The sequence below is a fragment of the Leiobunum rupestre genome, chromosome 5 (assembly GCF_980474605.1).
Source record: "Leiobunum rupestre chromosome 5, qqLeiRupe1.1.hap1, whole genome shotgun sequence".
Lineage (NCBI taxonomy): Eukaryota > Metazoa > Arthropoda > Arachnida > Opiliones > Sclerosomatidae > Leiobunum > Leiobunum rupestre.
Window position 1 is genome coordinate 31,330,168 of NC_143388.1, and position 20,830 is coordinate 31,350,997.

General features: G+C 38.3%; 2 protein-coding genes across 2 annotated transcripts; both read right to left on the minus strand.

Annotated features, from left to right (window-relative positions):
• Positions 1-501: 501 nt before the first annotated feature.
• LOC149944137 (uncharacterized) lies at positions 502-1,929 on the minus strand. Its single transcript, XM_090175488.1, has 7 exons — positions 1,849-1,929; positions 1,665-1,793; positions 1,471-1,612; positions 1,273-1,402; positions 1,057-1,210; positions 907-981; positions 502-845 (listed from the first exon to the last, which is right to left on the minus strand). The coding sequence occupies exons 1-7, from the start codon at positions 1,885-1,887 to the stop codon at positions 654-656; spliced, it is 861 nt and encodes a 286-aa protein (XP_090031614.1). The 5' UTR covers positions 1,888-1,929; the 3' UTR covers positions 502-653.
• A 3,585-nt stretch (positions 1,930-5,514) lies between these two features.
• LOC149944138 (uncharacterized) lies at positions 5,515-8,829 on the minus strand. Its single transcript, XM_090176293.1, has one exon. The coding sequence runs from the start codon at positions 8,827-8,829 to the stop codon at positions 5,515-5,517; it is 3,315 nt and encodes a 1,104-aa protein (XP_090032419.1).
• Positions 8,830-20,830: the final 12,001 nt, after the last annotated feature.

Sequence of the window (20,830 nt, forward strand, 5' to 3'; positions counted from 1 at the left end):
TCCGATATTTGGGCGATAACCAAAGACGTTTTAGAACGTACCTTTTTATTAACTTAGGAATGTAAATAGGAAGTTATAATATTCCAATAAATAAATTTAAAATTTGCTAATAAATGCGAGTCACGCCCAATTCTGGCCAAGTGCTACCACACTGTAGTTAGTAATCAAAGTTGCCCATACTGATATAATTTCATTTTTGTGGCATGGTAACGCTGAGTTACTTTCGTTATTCAGAACGCTCATCGTCGGAATAGTATTATAGTTTTGCTTTTGAAGCGTTTGTTACAATTTAGAATAAGTTCGCCTCGCTGATTGGTTAATATTCGAAATAGTTTCCCTTTGATATGTTCTATAGCGCGTGATCAAAGTTGGACGTGGCCGGAGCAACGTGAGGGAAACAGAAAGGGAGGAGCTACTTGAAATTCGGTGGGAATTTTTAAACTACATTAAATTTAATTTATACTAAATAAAAAGAGAATAAATATAGAACACATGTTTAGATTAAAATACTTTATTAAGTCAACAATGAATAATCTTTGTCACATGTATAGGAACTATATTGGAATTGGAGATTCTTATCCAATTTAATTTAGAATATAAGAATATAAAAATTCTTAAAAATAATAAAGAAACGAAGAATGAAGTTTAGCTATTTACATATCAAAATCCAATGAAATTAAATTTTTGTTAATTGGGTTGGTTTTAATTATACTAACTCTTTTCAAAGTATTGATGTGACCAACCCAAAACGTTTCATCTATAACCACCCAAGGGTCATGTCGAAAATTAATGTAGCGATTCAACAATAGCTCAAGAATGTCAGATAGTGATTTCTTATCAATGTCCTATGAGATAAAATTAAAATTTTATTATAAATTTTATATTTCGAATTTGTTTCAAACTAACAATCACACTGTCCGATTTGGTTGATGCAATATCGCTACCATCTGGTGATGGAAACAACTTTTCACACAGTTCACCCTGTCAATATAAAATAGAATTTAATAAACACAGACAGAATACCCAAACAATAAATCATAATATATTGATTTTCACCAATTTCTTAGCTCGGTCATTTTCCAGGGTCTTCAAACTTTCATATTTGTCTTCGAGGACTTTAAGATGAGATCTTGGTTCATTATGTTGTGAGGAGAGGTAGCTAGTCAAATGTTCATTTATATTCTTTTGCGCATCAATGGCTTCATTCAACCTGAAAAACTACATTTAGAGAAATAGGCTATTTAAATTTAACATTTATAGGAACAAAAATACATTTTAGATTGCTTTTTAAGAGACTCGAGTTGCTTTTCCATTTGTTTAAAAGTTTTTTTATCATTTAGGATATTTATTTTTAAGTAGTCAGTAAGGTCTTCTTTTTGATGATCAGCAATTAGCGGTAAAGCTAAAAAGATATTGGTTTAGACAAAATAATTAAGAACTTCAATTATTTGCACAAAGGTAACCACTAACCAGTTATTTCTTTTTCTTTAGTAAGTTGGTGTTCAATGTGAAAAAGATCTTGTTCCTTCTGCCAAAAAATATTATCTTCATCCAACTCTGGTTCTCCTTCTAATGGCGTTTCCTCAAAATTCTCAGTTACATAATCGAAATTCTGGAACCAAGTAAAAAAATAATTATTAACTTATAGAATTAGCCTTGCTTACCTCCTTCAAAATTTGGTTTAGCTGTTCTATCCTTCCTTGGATGTCTTTAGTTTCGGTTTCGATCAAATTATCAATGCCATGTTTAATACTTAGTTGAGCAATTTGAAGTTCCTTCGCTAAATCTATAGCCTTTATAAAAATAGTTACATTTTATAAGAGTAGAGTAGTTTTCATAAGGACTTACGATTTTCCTAATATCTCTTTCGGTAATATTTTCTGCCATTGTTTAAATTTCAGTTTTTGGCCAAAATAATAGGACTAACGATCACGTTGTATTTCACGTTGTTAATGGTTCAAACTTGGAGGAATAATAAAGCATAGATGCCATAGAGAAAGAAGGAAGGGGAGAGATATTTAGAAAGGGGGCGACGTAAACTCAACGGTATATTTGGTAGAGAGAAGCTCGTACACTAACGCGCATCGCCGTTGCGCATGAGACTGCGTGACGTCATAATATTTGGGAATTTGAAACTTTCCCACAGCACGGCCCCCTGCACGCGCTCACGCTGCTCGCGACGATAGCGGCCCCGGCGATCGACTGAAAATTGCGAAAGTGAAATTAGTTAACTTTTTTCCTACATCGACCTTTGGCGCTGACGTAACAACTAAGAAATGGCTGGAGTATATGGCGAAAACGTTCCAATTTTTAGAGTTTCATTAATTATTACTAATTGTGTAATTTTAGGGTTATAATTTCTTTTCGTAATCTTTAAATTACTTATTAATAAATAAGTAAAATACGTTTGGATATTTTTTAAATCAAAATACGCGCCGAGAAAACCAGACAAAGAAGGCGCTGTCGACGTTAATAATGTAAACAAAAGAACTAGTCATGTGTCCGCTTATCAGCTGTTGTTTTTAGATTTTATTCTTACAGTTCTTTGATAGTAAGTTGTTTTAATATTTACAAAGTTAACTTCAATTTAAGTAAATAAGTAGTAAATGTAATGCAGATTATAAAACTAGAATATTATTTTTACAGTTAACAAAGTCAGACAATGTTGAAGATTGCTGAAAATCTATGTATGAGACATGTAAGCATTCTAAATCACAGACTCACTAGTCTCACTCACAGTTCACAATATGGTTTAGGTCTAAATGTAGAGATTCCCATTTTTTTTACCATAATTTAAGTTAAAATTGGTTTTTGTTAATTGCTTTTAAGAATCTCGATAACTTAGTAGTCCCACGCTCACATTAAAGTAATCAGCTTTTTTCAAGTAAAATTCATCAAGATTCAATTAAAATTACTGGATGATGTAGGAACATGCTGGATGATGTAGGAACATGCTGGATGATGTAGGAACATGCTGGATGATGTAGGAACATGCTGGATGATGTAGGAACATGCTGGATGATGTAGGAACATGCTGGATGATGGAGGAACATGCTGGATGATGTAGGAACATGCTGGATGATGTAGGAATATGCTGGATGATGTAGGAATATGCTGGATGATGTAGGAATATGCTGGATGATGTAGGAATATGCTGGATGATGTAGGAATATGCTGGATGAGGTTGAAATATGCTGGATGATGTGGATAAACATTCTTTTCGTTTCTGATGGTAGTTATATTCGAATTTGAGACCTAATCGTATATTGGCTCATATGTAATGCCACCAATTAAGTAATAGGTAGTGACGTACATCTGGTTCCAAATCCTACGATTACGCATTAGCCTCACAACAGACTATCATTAACTGAAGTTCCTTAAAATGCAAACCACAAACCAATCTTCCATGTGAAGTGTATGCTTCGTTGACTACAAAATCATTCCTAGAGATGCTCTTAATCCACAGTTTGCATAAATTTTCATCAGCGGGTAACTGATGAAATGACACTTTGGTCTTCTTAAAAGTAGATGAACACAATGGAACAGAACAATGCTGGTATTTTTTAAATGGGTAATTTGGAGGGGCAGGTCACTTCCTTGATTAACGACGCACCTCTCAAAAGATTAAATCGTTATTATTTTGATTAAATTCAATTTAATCACGATTATGTTGATTAAATCATGTTTAATTAATTAATATAATCTTTAAATCTATTTAATCATGATTAAATGATTAAATCTGATATAAATGATTAAATCTGATATAAATGATTAAATCTGATATAAATGATTAAATCTGATATAAATGATTAAATCTGATATAAATGATTAAATCTGATATAAATGATTAAATCTGATTGAAACAATTAAATCTGATTGAAACGATTAAATCGTGATTAGTATGATTAAATCGCGATTAGAAATTAGAACGAGAATCAGAATGATTATATTGGTGATTGGAATGATTATAATTGTGCGTGATTTTATCGAGCTTATTAGAATAATTTACTAAGTGATTAGAATTATTATTTCGTATTTACCGCGCCTGATAAAATCTCGATTCGACCGATTATATTGATTAAATCGTGATTAAAATGTTTAAATCATGATTAAGTTTAAATCGTGATTAAAATGTTTAAATCATGATTAAGTTTAAATCGTGATTAAAATGTTTAAATCATGATTAAGTTTAAATCGTGATTAAAATGATTAAATCTAATTAAAATGTTTAAATCTGATTAAATCCTGATTAAAAAGATTAGATCCTGATTAGAATGATTAAATCTCGTTTAAAGCGTGGTTAGATTTTCTAATCTTGATTAATTTTTGTTGAAGAAATAAAAAACAATGAAGATATTTTGTAACAAAGTCATTCAACAGTACTAGTCCGTTCTTACTAGTCAGTTTTCTGTTGTACTACCATCGTTTCATTAATTGCTATGTATATATATATTTTAACCAAGTCGAAAATAAACAATTCATTACTTGTAGCTGATGTCACTGGATTTATTTCGGTATCTGCGCTCTGCTCCGTGTTGCTGTTGAAAACTTCAACAATTTTTTTAATTTTAATTACGCTGATTTAATCACGATTACCTTGATTTCATAATTTTACTATGATTAAGACGCACCCAAAATGGAAGTGACCTGCCCCTCCCGGTAATTTTCACTTATTAAAAAAACAGGATGTAAAGCAGCCAGGGTAATGGCATTTGAGCAAATATTAATGTTTTATCTTATGCAAATTATAAAGAACAAAGTTTGGTGAATATGACAAAAATTATGAGCAGTTATCATAATTATAGTCTTAAATAACTACAAAATACAGTTTTTAATAACTTAAAAACTCATTGCCAATACAAAACTTAAACCATTTATGGTTAGGCTTAGCAATAAAATGTTACCACTCAAAATATTGAAATATTTATTAAAAAAAAAATTTTGAAATGAAAACTTACATACTTAAGAAGTGTAATTACTAATTGTTTGTTACAAACTTCTCCAAATTCAATAAAACAGTTGGAAAAAAACTTCACTAATGCAAATTCATCGCCATTGAAACGTATGTTAAACTTCCCGCCTCTGTGATAGATTCCGGTTGTTACACCAGCGTTCCAAGCGACGGAAAATCGCTGTCGCGAAAATACATGGGAAGGAAATTCTTTGCCGGGGCCGCTATCGTCGCTTTTCCGTCGCTTGGAACGCTGGTGTAACAACCGGAATCTATCACAGAGGCGGGAAGTTTAAGATTTAAGATTTATTTACTGACAACCCTTTTGGAACAGGGCGGCTCACTCACAAACGAGGAGCACAGTCGAAAAAAATACAAAATACATACACAAAACCAGCATCGAATATAATCCAGGAAATACCAAAGACCCAATCCAGAATTTTAAAGCAGAAATAAAACCCGCCAAAAACACAATTCAAAATAAGCATATAAATAAAAATACAGATATATAATACCAGAAATACATGTATTTCTGATAATACTATAAGAGCGAAGGAAACCGATTAATTATTATTCAAACGACGCCAAGCGTCCTTGGCCTTCTTCCACAACCCAAGAATCCATTTGACCTGATGGACATCTGAACCAGTATTACCGAAGCCTATAAGCACCTCTGTAGGGAGGTGTAAGTGATCCATCCGCCATTCCGACACTCCCGGATGGTTCTCCAAAGCTGGACACGACAGAAGGATGTGACTTAGGTCTTCGACCTCATGGTTACATAGTTTGCATGCCGGCAAGTCACCGAAAAGTTGGGCCTGTCGTTGACCAGTTAACAAAGCACCACAACGGGCATCAAAAAGTAGGCCACTCTGCCACGATCCGTCGTAGAAGGGCTCTGGAGCTGGAACACTTTTCAACTGATATAGGCAGAGGCTACGCTTCTCTCTTATTTCAGTCTTCCACAGTTTGCTTGCAGATTCCCGCACGTCCTTTGTTACAATAGTGGCCCATTGATGTTCGTTCGTAGCCTCACTCCTTTTAGTGCCAATACCGTAAATTTTGTCAAGATGTTCTAGCCGCCGAAAAAAACCTGTACTAACATTTTCTTGACGCAAGGCCCGAAACACGATACCAGGAAACATGTGGCTTGGCATCAACATCAGCCGACCCAAGTACTTCAATTTGCTGACCGCCTCACGCTCACGCATAGTGCTCCAACCAAGCTCCCCCTTAATAGCAGCATTCGGAGTACAGGGACCCGCAGACAAAGCACTCCTACCGGCTTCTCTTTGTGCATAGTCTAGCGCTGCAATGGAAGTTTTCGAGAGTGCCATCACCTCATTTGCATACGTAAGGGCGGGAACCGCCACCGACTTCCATAAAGTGCGCCCAACAGAGTAGTTGTTATAAGAATTTTTCGCCAAATTTTTCACTGCCCATCGGAGACTCGTCGCCTTAGACACCAACTTCCGTTCGTAGGCTTCCGAATATCCATTTCCGTTTGAAGAAAAAATAATTCCTAGGTACGTGTACTCTGTAGCGACCTCAATTTTAGCTCCATGCAAAGTGAACGAATCGCTTCCATCCTCTGGCCCAAAGATCAAAACCTTAGACTTATCACTCCCAAAGCGCAATCCACACTCTTCCGCAAAAGAGGTGCAAGTATTCAACAATTCCTGAAGGCCTCCCGCTGAATCCGCCAACAAGAGAACATCGTCTGCGAAGAGCAAGCAGCTCAAACGACGTCCATATTTCCCGTTCACAAAAGCACCATGAGGGGACCACTCCAGGCGATCAGCCAATCCATTTATGTAGATAACAAACAGTAGGGGGGACAATGGACAACCCTGACGAAGGCCGACAGAAGTCTTCATAGGAGTGGTGTTAACTCCTTGCGCTTTATAGACACAACTACTTCCTGCATACAAGCGCTCAATGCTGTCTATCGTATCAGAATCAACTCCCATGTTCTTCAAGGTCATCCAAAGTTGGGGTAACCTAACACTATCATAGGCCTTCTGTAGATCCAGGAAACCGCAATAAAGCGGACGCTTCTTTAATTGGTAAAGTTCAATAAGTTGTGTTAACACGAACAAATTATCAGCAATTCGTCGACCATGTCGAAACCCATATTGCGCCTCGTTTAAAAAAACATTCAACTCCATATAAATAGCAAGACGTTCCTTCCACAAAATTGCGTACACCTTATACATAATAGAAGTAACGGCTATCGGCCTATAGGAATCCAAATAATCTTCGGGCTTCCCTTTTCCCTTGTGAATCAAGCTGACTCGACACTCCTTCCAACTACTAGGAATATCGCCAGACTTTCGGATTTCATTATAGATGGACAACAGACATTGAAGAGCTGAAGAACCAAGAGCCAGAACTAGTTCCCCGTAGAGGTCATCCATCCCAGCTGCTTTACCCCGTTGTAATTTTTTAATAACGGCCAAAAACTCCGGTAGTAAGAATGGTTCATTAAGGCGTTCGGCTGGAGTTACAGTTGGAACTTTCACCACGGAGTGCGCTTGGCTATCCGTCACAGTAGGACGACTCAATAGCGTTGCCTCCATGTCGGCTATATATTCTTGAATTCGGGCTTGCATGACGGATTTTTCATACAGAAGAATACCAGACTTAGACCGAAAACCCTTTAATCCAGAATCAGATTGGGAGGATAAACGTCGCATTTTAGAAATATACCTCCAGAACTTTTTCCCCTGCGCTTTGCCAGCCTTGATAATATCATTCTCAATACGTTTATTAACAAGTTGGATCTTTTTTCTTATCAATTCTTTAGCTTCATTTTTCTTCTGTAGATAATAGACCCACTTTGTAAGCACCACTTCCACCGTGCAGCCCTGAGATTTCGCCTGTCTATGATCCTTACACGCTCTTTTCCTGGCACGAATGGCATCAGCAATTTCCTTATCCCACCATTTCTTTGGCACAATACCTTTCTTCAAAATGACACTAGGTGATTTTTTTATTAAGTTTTTCCGCGCTGCTGCTTCCATAGCCTCCACAAAATCACCATACGAGGGTTGAGCAGTTAGCGTAGACACCCACTCTTCCATTTCGTCACTGTAAGCCTTTAGAGTTGTCTCGTTATCGAAGTCCCAGAATGTCTTCACTGGTACACCGTCAGGAACTGAATTAGTTTTTGGTTGATCGTTGTTTGCTTTTAAATTGGAACGAGGCTGAAGTGAAACGGAAACCAAGTTATGGTCACTACCAAGGCTATCTGATCCAGATTCGTCAATTTCCATCGACATAACATTATCGACAACGTTAGCACTAAAGAGGACGTAGTCTATGGTAGACTTACTGTTCCTACTACTTCTAGTAGTGCGACCAACACAATTGTCTAACAAATTCCCTATGGTAAAACTTTGTTCTTCTGCAAATTCTCTCAAAAGTTTACCGTTATAGCAATCCGAACCATCAAATTCAGTAAGATGTCCATTCATATCTCCGCCGATGCAAAAACTAAGAACACCATTAGCCCGAAATTCCTCAATATCCTTAGCTAAACAGTCGTAGATTTTATGATTGTAAACTCCACTACATTTACCCGTAGCACAATACACTAGAGCTATGACAAGATCCGGGAACCTTTCATGAGAAAACCAAATATGCTCTGAACAAGACTTAACAAGTTTACAAGATTCACTAGCTCGGCACAGAACTCCCAACCCTCCACCTTTCTTCTCACGACCCTTACGATTCAAACCGAACCATGTGAGACCCTTTAATGGAGGAGGAAGGTTCCCCTCCCGCAAATGAGTCTCAGAAAGGCACAAAAAATTTAATTGTTTGTTACTAAAAATTGAATCGATTTCCATCCACTTTTGTATGGAAGCACCCTGCATATTAAGAAAACCAAATTTTAAAGAACTATTTACACTATTTGCCAAAAGAGATTGGACACGTCTATATTTTTTACGAATTCCCCTGCGTGTCCTTCGGGTAGCCAAACGGCATCCCACATTGGAAATCGGGGTTTCGTGAATTCCTAAACCTGATTCCCCGAAGGCAGGCCAGGAGTCAAGTTTTTTCCATCACCATCCTTGAGGTTGCCGACAGCTCTGTTAGTTTGGAAACGGTTTTTTCGCCACCTCTGAAATTCGGAGAATGTTCTTTCCTCCCTAGAGCGATCGGGCGCTAGTCTAACGCGACTATACTCCGGTACTTGATGGTTTCTCAACCTATTAACTGAAAATTTCAACATCATCCAGCATATTCCTACATCATCCAGCATGTTCCTACATCATCCAGCATGTTCCTACATCATCCAGCATGTTCCTACATCATCCAGTAGTTTTAATTGAATCTTGATGAATTTTACTTAAAAAAAGCTGATTACTTTAATGTGAGCGTGGGACTACTAAGTTATCGAGATTCTTAGTCAGGAATGGATTAAAAGCAATTAACCAAAACCAATTTTAACTTAAATTATGGTAACGAAAATGGGAATCTCTACATTTAGGCCTAACCCATATTGTGATTTGTGAACTGTGAGTGAGACTAGTGAGTCTGTGATTTAGAATGCTTACATGTCTCATACATAGATTTTCAGCAATCTTCAACATTGTCTGACTTTGTTAACTGTAAAAATAATATTATAGTTTTATAATCTGCATTAAATTTACTACTTATTCACTTAAATTGAAGTTAACTTTGTAAATATTAAAACAACTTACTATCAAAGAACTCTAAGAATAAAATCGAAAAACAACAGCTGATAAGCGGACACATGACTAGTTCTTTTGTTTACATTATTAACGTCGACAGCGTCTTCTTTGTCTGGTTTTCTCGGCGCGTATTTTGATTTAAAAAATATCCAAACGTATTTTACTTATTTATTAATAAGTATTTTAAAGATTACGGAAAGAAATTATAACCCTAAAATTACACAATTAGTAATAATTAATGAAACTCTAAAAATTGGAGCGCCAAAGGTCGATGTAGGAAAAAAGTTAACTAATTTCACTTTCGCAATTTTCAGTCGATCGCCGGGGCCGCTATCGTCGCGAGCAGCGTGAGCGCGTGCAGGGGGCCGTGCCACAGTGAAAGAGACAACTGTGGTTCTGCCACCTACGAGCAACCAACACAACACCCCACACAAGGAGAACGCAACCCGTCAAAAGTCGTGAATTTTCTTGTGTACGTTTTTCATTGGCTAGACGCAAGCCCGTCTTTAGACCTTTTGGGGCCCTGGGCTAAATTATTTCTTAAGACCTATGAAATCCCCAACGGTCAGCCTTTGTATGTCCGTTGTCTAAATTCAACTACACAATAATCAAACCAAAACTTTTAATTTCAAAAGTATAACATAGGCCTACTGAAAATAAGATTTTTACTGACAGTGACTCTCTATTAGGTTTTAGAAATTGTTGGTACCGTAGGATACGCGATGTGGCGATGAGTCAAATTAGTTTATACGTAACTAAAAGATACATAATATTAAATATAGTTGATAAAATATTAAATAATATTTAACCAACTAAACCCTCATCCCTAGAGTAGAGACTGTATGGCTGGCCTTTCCGGGGCCCCAAAACTTGCTGGGGGCCCTGGGCTGTTATTCCAACTCAGGTTTTGTTTCTATAAAATTAAAACAAGTAAAAATAGTCTAAATAATTTTTTTTATTTCATATAAAGAAATAACATCCACTTGAAAGTGAAATAGAAAGAACCGGTGATGCTAACCTCTCACAGCCGAAATATTCGCTAATCACGTCCGAGTACCTAAAAGATTAGAAATACGAACACGTGATGATTTTTATTTTCTCACATACTCGACAGGCGTCGCTAAAAATAATAATAACAATAATCAGCAGCTAGTCTAATACGTAGTACCGCAGGAATACAAAACAACTGCCGGTTGTCTGCTTGGAGTAGTCGCTTCCGTATTAACCGCCCGTAGAAACTTGTGTATATTTCTTTATTATGTCTATGGTGGAAAGATACTAGCATCAGGTAAATCGTCGGCGGGAATTTCGAAATTCGCCTATTTTCCGTTGAATTCCTAAAACTTCCTGTGGGTGGTATATTAATTCATTTTAGTATTGTCTAATTGTGTAAATTTCCAAGTTATCAATAAACATTTAATGTACATTATTATTTTTAAGCTTCATTAATGCGAATTTTTAGTATTACGCTCCTAAACAATCATCAAATCGCACGTTTATGTACGTCAACCTGGAAATCTCGGTATTACCCGTTCTATACTTACCCTGGACTCGCCAAACGGAATTTATTTAGGTATGGCTCACTTGTAGTACTAAAATTAAATGATTACAACTGTTTTTAAATGTTATCTATGTTAATTAATTAATTATAACTTTGAAATATAACGCAATAGTTGGTATTTTCCAAAATTATATAACACACGCGGGTATACTTAGAAATTCAACCACAAACAGGTGAAATTCCAAATTCCCGCCGCAAATTTAACGGAAATTCGTGCAAGTATCATTCCGTCAAACATACTAGATATTTTGCCTTTCTTAACCTAAAACCAAACACTTTGCTGGAACCAAAGCTGAAACTGAAAAATTGTGAGTGTAGTGCGCCGCCATCTTGGTTTTTATTTCGTGCCCCCCCGGGTAAGAAATAATGAAAGAGGGATTGGGAAGCTGCCAGATGGGCAGTTGCCCGCCAAAATAGGGCTACTTTGGGAACGCTATTGCCGAAAAAAAACGTTGGGCAATGCACGACGACAATTAAAAAATGTTTACTTCTATCATAATTTCATAATTTTTAAAATTATGTAAAATTTATGGTTCATAATACGCTATTATGTACGTCGATAAATATAAGTGTCTTTATTTTTTTCGAATTATTGTTCAAAAGGCTATATACCTTCCCTGATACCACTACCCAAGGCTAAAGTGCCTTCGTAGTTCCTTACTTTAATCATTTAACAGCGATTTCCTTGGACTGGAATTGGGCTGTATCATAAGTGGTATAATTACCCTAAGTGTGTCAGTAAGAGAAATTTTACAATGATACCTTGTTTAAATGACGTCACTTTATTCGGGGAGAGAGGCGTAGGAACGTTCTAGAAGTTGGAGGGGGCAAAGAGAAACGAAAAGGGGTCTAAAGAATGGTTTTTAATTTTTAATGGAGTGTAGCTTCTCCGAGTGCATGTGTACTTTTTACTACTATGTGAATTGGTGGGGAAAGACTGAAATTTAAACACAGTGTGGTTCTATAAGCTTAATATAAGTTTAAAATGAGCATTTGAGACTTTTGAAGATTTCAACAGACAGACCAAAAAGTTGGAGGGGGCCATAACATTAGTTGCCCCTCCCAGCAAAATTCTAGGGAGGGGCATTGCCCCCCCTGCCCCCCCCCCTGGTTCCTACGCCCTGTTCGGGGACGAAATTGGCGGGAACATTACAAAGACCACATAGGGTACTAGACCGGAATTCGCGAGTCCTACGTTTCTTTGGTCCGTGTAGAACAAGCTCTCATTCAGTGGCGTAGCGTGTATTTCTTCCACCCGGGGCGAACCCTAAATTTCCCCCCCCCCTATTTTCGCAACTAAGCAAAAAATCGGTGAAAATTCTGTGGTACTCTGTTGCTCTGTTGATTGTAAAAGGATTCAAGTCGTATAAAAATTAAAATTTTACTCTGCGTGTTTTTTGCAACGTGAACTATTTAATGCAATGGTCAATATTAATTTGTACATCTTGCTCGATTGCCAAGATACCCAGATTTGTTAATCTCAACGTGCACATTGTAGACCTTCAATAATTTATTATCAGTTTTGCGGTCCACGATCTCGGCCAATCGCGTTCGTTTCAATTTTCCAGGCCGCTGGCCGCCCCCTACATCTAAGCCGCGCCCGGGGCCATGGCCCCCTTTGCCCCTCCCACGCTACGCCACTGCTCTCATTGGTGAATTTCAATGGGAAAGGCTCTTATTGGCACACTTAGGGTAATTATACCACTTATGGCGGTATCAAAGAGAGAACAATTTTTGTTTTGGCCAGCTTTTGGGCTAGTTTTCCAATTTTTAGTGTTTTTGACTGTGCGGGATCCTTAAAATTAATCTGGCAATTCCACTCCCGTGTCGGACCACCTGCGGGGTTATGTAGACTGCATGACGCGATAGAAGAAGGCGATCTGCTCCGAATAACCAAAGTTCCTCGCAAAGAGAATCGCATCGCTCTCTGTAGCTAGGAGGATTCAAGTACCGAGTTTTCATATTCCTAGTCTGTAGCCCCTTTTTGGCGGGGCAAAATTCCACTTTCATTTAGCGTTGCCAATCGTGTTATTATTATCGTACAATACGATAAACACTTTGATTTTCTCCGAACTATAATTTTAATAGTACGCTTTTTGCGATAATTTAAATATATTTCCGATATTTGGGCTATATAATAATAATAAAGTTTATTGAACAGGAAAAGAAAGTTTACACTTATTGCGCCCAGCTTTAGTAGGGAATGGAGATAATATTAAATACCATAAAGGTTACACAAAAATAAGAATGAAATAACAGCAATGGCGATGGATAGGACATAACTTTAAGGTACAGTTAGGAAAAGTAAGATATAATTTTTTTTTCGTTTTATACAACTATATACGTGAAAGATATTTACCACCCGTAAAACTTGTCGAGCCGACTCTTAAAGGCAGAACTAGACGATTTAATCTTAATTAGGGAAGGGAGGGCATTCCATGAGTTTACTACTCGCTGTGTGAAGAAAACACGGTACAAGCATTATGCTCCTTACATATCGTAGGAGCTTTCCTGCCCGTCCAGCAAATGGTAAAGAAGGCGGGGGCCGGGACATCATACAACTCATAAATCAGTTTGAAGGCCTCAACCAAATGAGTTCGCAGACGCCTATTTGAAAGGGACAAAAGAAAAGACCAAGGCGCTCAAGACGTCCAGGGTAAGACAGAGAAAGAAGGTCAGAGACCATCTTGGTGGCCTTACGTTGCACTCTCTCAAGCCTCTCAATATCCTTTACCAGGTGAGGGGACCAAATACTCGAACAATAATCGAGATGCGGACGGGCATAAGATTGATATAAAGGCTGGTTCACACGGGCAGTGTTTTCCTGATTTTCTCTATTTTCTCGTTTTACTACCTTTTCCCGTTGTTCTGGCGCTCGGGAATACGACTGTACACACGGACAAAATTTGCCGGATTTTATCACAGCGAGCGCTGCCGGGGAATGAGAAAACGGATAACCTTTTTTTGAGGGGCGTTGGGCTCGACCAGTCAGCGAGCGTTATGCCGTCACGTGGTAGACGCAAAAATTCTTAAGCCTACTTTTAAAGAATTTCAAAATCCCGTGACAGCGAAACGCTCGCTGATTAGTCGAGCTCAAAGTGCTTCAGAAAACCGGGAAAAAAAGTAGAGATATTTCAACATTTTTTTCTCCGTTTTCTCGTTTACCGGCAGCGCTGACGGCGGAAAAATCCGTTTAATTTTGTCCGTGTGTACAGTCGTTTTCCCGCGCGCCAGAACAACGGGAAAAGGTGGTAAAACGAGAAAATAGAGAAAATCAGGAAAACACTGCCCGTGTGAACCAGCCTTTACACCTTAAAGGACTTGATAGAGAAATGGGAAAACGAACGTTTGAAAACATACAGGGCAGAAGCCACCCGACTGTGAGTGGTGCCCAACATTTTTCCATCCAACATGACGCCAAGGTCACGAACAATTTCGCTGGCCTTGATCAAAATCTTCTACCTAGGAGTTTCTACAATATATATTACGATTGATATTATAGATTTATGCCTTCGAATACAGTAATTACGGTCACTCGAGGGCCCCTTCCAAGGATGGGCCCCTAGGCCACGGTCTAGGTGGATATACGGCACTAGCTATGATGCATTGCCTTCGCGTAATAGGCGTGGATGAAGGTTGTCAGGGCCAGGAGACTCGTGAATAGGTAAACGGCCAAGGTAACGGTGAACAGAGGTATAAGTGATACCAAAGTCGGATAGAGAAAAATCTACGCTATTTAGAGACTCATTTAGATCAATCCCTGAAGCAAAGTCTCCGAGGTAGACGGCTTCCAAGTGGGGTTCAGGTGTAAAAACGGATTTAAAGAAGTCATTAAGCGCCTCAATTATGGCCTCAGGCTCACGGAGTGTATCACCTTTGGATTGTTGGGAATCTCATCAACACGACGAGCTTCGTATTTGAATTTTGACGCACGAATATGCTTGGCTAGAGCATTACGGCGAGTAGCAAACTCATGTCGAAGTGCTATAGTAGGGGAAGCACGAAATGCCCGGAACGCTGTACGCTTGGCCCAAATGAGAGACTCAGTATCTGACGTCCACCATGGTTCCTTACGGAGTACCGAGCGACGTGAGGGTCGGACAGTTATTAGGGGGACACTTTCCTGTCGCCAGGGCCGGCTCAAGAAATATTTTTCACCCGGGCAAGGGGGATTTTTGGCGCCCCTCTTATTTTGAGACTAAATTAAACTACCCCCCACCCGTAAAAAACATTACCATGTCCATGTTATAAATTTACCGTTTTCCTAACAATAAATAATCCCTTTAATCACTTTCTAAATACTTTGTGTTAACATATTTAATACCTTCTTTATGTTACAGGGTCATTTTACATGGAGCTTGAAACACTAGGTAAAATGGCAAGACTAGTATACCTTAAGTACATTAATTATAATGTCCATACTGAATAGTATCACGGTTAATATGTGAAATAAAAGAATTAAGTTTACGAAGAACCCGTGAGTAAAAGATAAAAATAATCCCTGGATTTTTTTATTTTTAACTCACGGGTTGTTCTTAGTAAACTTAATTCTTTTATTCATTACATTAATTGCTTTAATTAAGAAACTTTTTGTGGGATTTTTTAAGGCCTACACTTATGAACTTTTTAAAGCTGTCGCTTGCTTTTCTGCTTTAACGGCTTCTCTTAATTTACTTTTTTTTATAAAAAGAACCAGAATGCTTCTATTTCTCGGACAACTTAATTCAATTCAACGTGACTCTTATCTAACAAAAACTATTTAACTGAAACTAATAAATGGCTTTCTGCGCGTGCGCGTAAAATAGAAGAGACTAACTGTAACCACGGACACACGAAAGATTAAATCGTACCGATAGACTGCTTAAGAACTAGCCATCGAAAACGATTTAAATGCATTTTAGAATATTAAATGTAGGTTCATAACAGTCTAAGAAACAAATAGAATTCTTGAAAATGGCCTGCTAGTTTATTTATCATAAAGCTGGATAAATGACAACGAAATAGCAAGCAAGTACATAGAAGTACTGTATTACTTTGAGCTTCCTTCTATTCTTGTGGCCCTAAATTGGTTAGAGTGTGCAATAACTGGTGGGTTTACCGGGGAGTAGGGGTCCGGCTCTTGTAACCCATAAGGGCGGTGGCGCACTGGGAGATGTTAGCTCTGATCAAATGGTCCTATCTCCACCTCCGACTTCGGCTGGATTGGTCACCTGTCCGGGCTTGGGGACGCTGGCGTAGGGCACTATGATGATAGGCCTCCGGTGGTATGGCCCCTGTTGCTAGGTACACCGGACTTAAAATTCTGACACACTTCTATTCTTGTAGTATCGCCCAACCACTTTTTCTTTTTCATATTATATACCCTGGTTTATAATGAAAATACCATTAAAATGCTTTATCCGTCAGAACTACATGTATGCACCGTAATTTTATGGTTTATTTACTATTTTAAAATAAATAGTCGCCAAAAAACGATCATCGACTATGTTGGACATTTTGGTATTAGTCCTTTAAATAAAAGATCATTATTATACAGTTTGTGTTGCCGCGAATGGACACATTACTGGTTTGTCAGTGGTTTCTCTTTATACTGCCCAAGCTGTGAATTTTCTATGCATAGATCAGCATTTTTCAACAGGGGGGCAAGACAGTCAGAGAGGGGTTTGTTTAACCACCTATTAGCTAAAGATTTTTCAAATTATGTTATGCTTTCATTACAAATTTTATAAACAAATCCAATTCTTGATAACTAGAAAGGCGCCAACTCAATTTTGACGCCCCTCTCAAAACGGCGCCCCGGGTTGCCCGGCCCTTAAGCCGCCCCTGCCTGTCGTGCTTCAAAAACAAGGCTCAAAAACAAATTGACCTTGGAATCTAGAGAGGGAACCTGCCGGATACTAGACCAGTCCTTTGTTTACAAGGCCGCGCGGTAAAGATCATAGTCGCCGCCACCATAGGCGTACCGCGGAGGAGCCGGACGCTGTAAGGGGGCAGAGCATACACAATCGAGGGAAAAGGAAAGGATGTCGAGGTCGCTATTACCGAAAGGGGGAAGGTGAGAGATATTACGGGGAATATCCCAAAAAAAACGTGAGACGGGTAGGACTAGTAATATGTTGGCGCAATTTACAACAGACGAGCCTCAATAGAACGCACACCTTTGGTAGTAGTGAAAGAAGGCCAATAAATAGCCGGATCATTAAAACATGGACACTGTATCTCTAACCGGACGGGAAAAGCAGCCTAAAAGAGGTACCCCCTCACTGTCCGTTTGCGTCCTACTTCGTATTATCTGAAATAGTCGGCCGTACTCGATTCGCAGGGCCGTTAAGGTCATTCGAAAGAATGTAAACCGCCATTTCAAACGGAATGTTTTGTCGACCACGTGACGAATTATATGACCTTGACAGCCCGAAACTTTCAAAATTCTTGACCCCCCCCCCCCCCTTTTTACAGGCGGCAGGTGATTTTGTATGGTGGAAGCTACAGCTTTTCCCGTCCGGTTAGAGATACAGTGTCCATGATTAAAATCGAATAATAATGTAAATAGGGGGTTATATTATTTTACTTCGGAGCCAGATGCATTTAATGCTCAGTCAGAAGAATCTACTTGGGGGCCAGTTGCATTTGAAACACATTCAGGCTCCAATGCTCAGTCAGAAGAACTACTGCGTCCAATTCAAGGCCTGAATGCCGGTTTATCTAATTATCCCGAAGGATAACTCTTGGAAGGAACTAGCTCAGTTACAATTTAGAATAAGTTTGCCTAGCCTATTTGTTAATATTCGAAAGTAATAAATAAGTGTGACATGTCGAAGCCCTGTTTGGCTAGAAGTAATAAATAAGTGTGGCTCTTACTTATCGAAGCCGGGTACGGCCAGAAGTGTTAAATAAGTGTGGCACTTACTTATCGAAGCCGTGTATGGCCAGAAGTGTTAAAAAAGTGTGGCACTTACTTATCGAAGCCGTGTATGGCCAGAAGTGTTAAAAAAGTGTGGCACTTACTTATCGAAGCCCCGTTTGGCCAGAAGTGTTAAAAAAGTGTGGCACTTACTTATCGAAGCCCCGTTTGGCCAGAAGTGTTAAAAAAGTGTGGCTCTTACTTATCGAAGCCCCGTTTGGCCAGAAGTAATAAATAAGTGTGGCACTTACTTATCGAAGCCGTGTATGGCCAGAAGTGTTAAAAAGTGTGGCACTTACTTATCGAAGCCGTGTATGGCCAGAAGTGACATTTCACTCTAATTTAAGGTTTATTACTAATTCATGATTTTATGCTACCTGATTAAATGGAATACGGGCACGAAATAATATTATTGCCTTCTTGGCGTACTTGTTTTACACACTTTAACCAAAAACATTTATGGAAAACACGAGCGGGAAAACACCTTAGTCGAATTTTTAAAGGGGTGGTGGGTTACTTTTGCTTCCGTGACCACCCGGAGATTAATTGAATTGGGTGCCGGTAGCTTGTGAAAGGCACGTATGAAAAGTAATAATCCGTATGTTCTGCAAAAGGTTGTGTTAATACCGGTAGAAACAAAAATGTTCAATGCATAAGTGTATAATTAGAAATAGAAATAGGGCATAGAAGGAAGCCATGATTTAATATTTAGAGTCCCAGTTAAAAGACCGACTTTAGTAAAGGAAAGGCTTGAGGCTATAAGGCAAGTCAGTGGCGTAGCGATGATATTTGGCGCCGTTAAAATTGTTTTCCGGAAATTAATACCCCATCAATTTCCTTTATTCCCTTCACAATCAGCGATTATCAGCGCCGCAGGTGTGAAAAGATAAGGAAGGCAGCGGACAATATTGGAACCCGAAAAATAATTTTAACAGCAATAGATTCCTTGCAAAAAATGCTATAATATAGCACAATCAAAACAAATATATAAGAGGGGGCTCTATTATTATTATCAGAATATTAAACGTTATTTTGAGTTTCTTCCCAGTAATTTAAATATCTAAATACAAATCACCATTCAGATACACCAAAAGTAAATAGGGGGAGAAAGTCTATCACTGCCTTCAGATTTTACCTTCCACCATGCTTGACACCCTTTTTAAAGAGCTAGTGATCACGTGATATTTCTAACCAATAAGGATAGCACATTACGCGCGAAGTTGTGCATTTGTGGTATTCCGGTCCGCGCTCAAGATGAAAATTTCCCTGGCAACCATGTCACCGCCTCGCGATTTCAAATAGTCTCTCTGTCAAATGCTGACCATTATTTCCTTCGATAACGGTTGATTTTAATTAATAATTACTATATCAATTGTAAAATAAACAAAAAAAGCTCGTAGTTATAGCTATTATTTCAGTTAAACTTGCAAATTGTTAGGCCTTAACATCGTAGATTTACCAATTAGTCCCGATCTCTGCTCTTAGATGGCGCCACGCTCTCCACGATTTGAGTGAGCGTTATTCTAGTTACGGTTTATTTCTTTTCAAAAGTCGTGTTATTATTTTTAAAATGTCGCATTTTAGTTTCTATCATATATCTACTTTATTTAGGAACTAAATTAACCAAATTATCGAAAGCAAAAGTTTAATATTCACGTATTTTATAGAGAACTATTTTTCATCGTGGCGGAGTACAACCGATACCTTTGTGTCCCTGTAAAGAGGCGAGGGGGAAGTCATTTCCGAAGCCAAAAAATTTTACCCCTCAAATAAGACGTCGTACGGTTGGACCCAAGTGCCAGACTTTCTCCCCCTATTTACTTTTGGATACACGTGAACCCTTGCACAAAAAGTATATAAGCAGACGATATTTGCAAAAATATAGTTTTTTGGAAAAGATAGAAAGCGCCACCGCCGAATGATAAAGATTACAACCACAGAAGAATTTGTCCCGCGAAATCCCGATTTCTTATGTATCTCTCTCTAGTTGTATATTGCCAACTCAATGGTTCAAACGGGTGGGGTGCATTTGGCCGACTACTCTTTTAGCCAAAATTCTGGTCGGCAAGGGTCGGCCAAATGAGCAGCGTATATATACAGGGTGTTCCCTAAATGGTGGTAGGACCGAGCGTCTACGGGTTCTACAGATTATTTGAAGACGAAAATGTTCCATGACATTTTTCCGATTTAGACCCCTTCATTTAACATTAAATTTTAATACCTTCACGTAAATAGTTCTTTTTATAAAATAACCTTGGCTATCTTGTTGAAATGTTGCTTCCCCGCTTCAGCTGTGGATCCGTTTTCTCTCCCACTAAAGAGTTTATGAACTCATTCTTAGGCATTGGCTGAACTATTCCAGGGCAACATTTCAACAAGTTGGGCAAGCGTAAGGACATTTTATTAAATCAACAATTAGCTATTTCATTCATAGACATCGACACGCGGCCGAAATAAAAAATCTTTCTCGGCGAAGGCAACTTTTTATGAATGAATAAAATATTCACGTGCTCCCAACAAAATGATTTTGTTGGGAAGTGAAAATAAACTTTAGTACATCTATTAAAAAATCAAATCAGATAATCGTCATGGTAACGAAAAAATAGCGCGTTCGCGTCTCAACAAAATTATTTTGTAGTGAGTTTTTTTTATTTTGGCCGCGTGGCGATGTCTTCGAATGAAACAGCTAATGGACGCTTCAATAAAAGATACTCGGT

Bases quoted from the DNA above. Each gene is read 5' to 3' on its own strand.
- LOC149944137 (XM_090175488.1), bottom strand. From the start codon at position 1,887: ATGGCAGAAAATATTACCGAAAGAGATATTAGGAAAATC. The intron at 1,794-1,848 runs GTAAGTCCTTAT...ATTTTTATAAAG, and splicing joins AAAGAGATATTAGGAAAATC to GCTATAGATTTAGCGAAGGA. The intron at 1,613-1,664 runs GTAAGCAAGGCT...ACTTGGTTCCAG, and splicing joins TAAACCAAATTTTGAAGGAG to AATTTCGATTATGTAACTGA.
- LOC149944138 (XM_090176293.1), bottom strand. From the start codon at position 8,829: ATGCAGGGTGCTTCCATACAAAAGTGGATGGAAATCGATTCAATTTTT.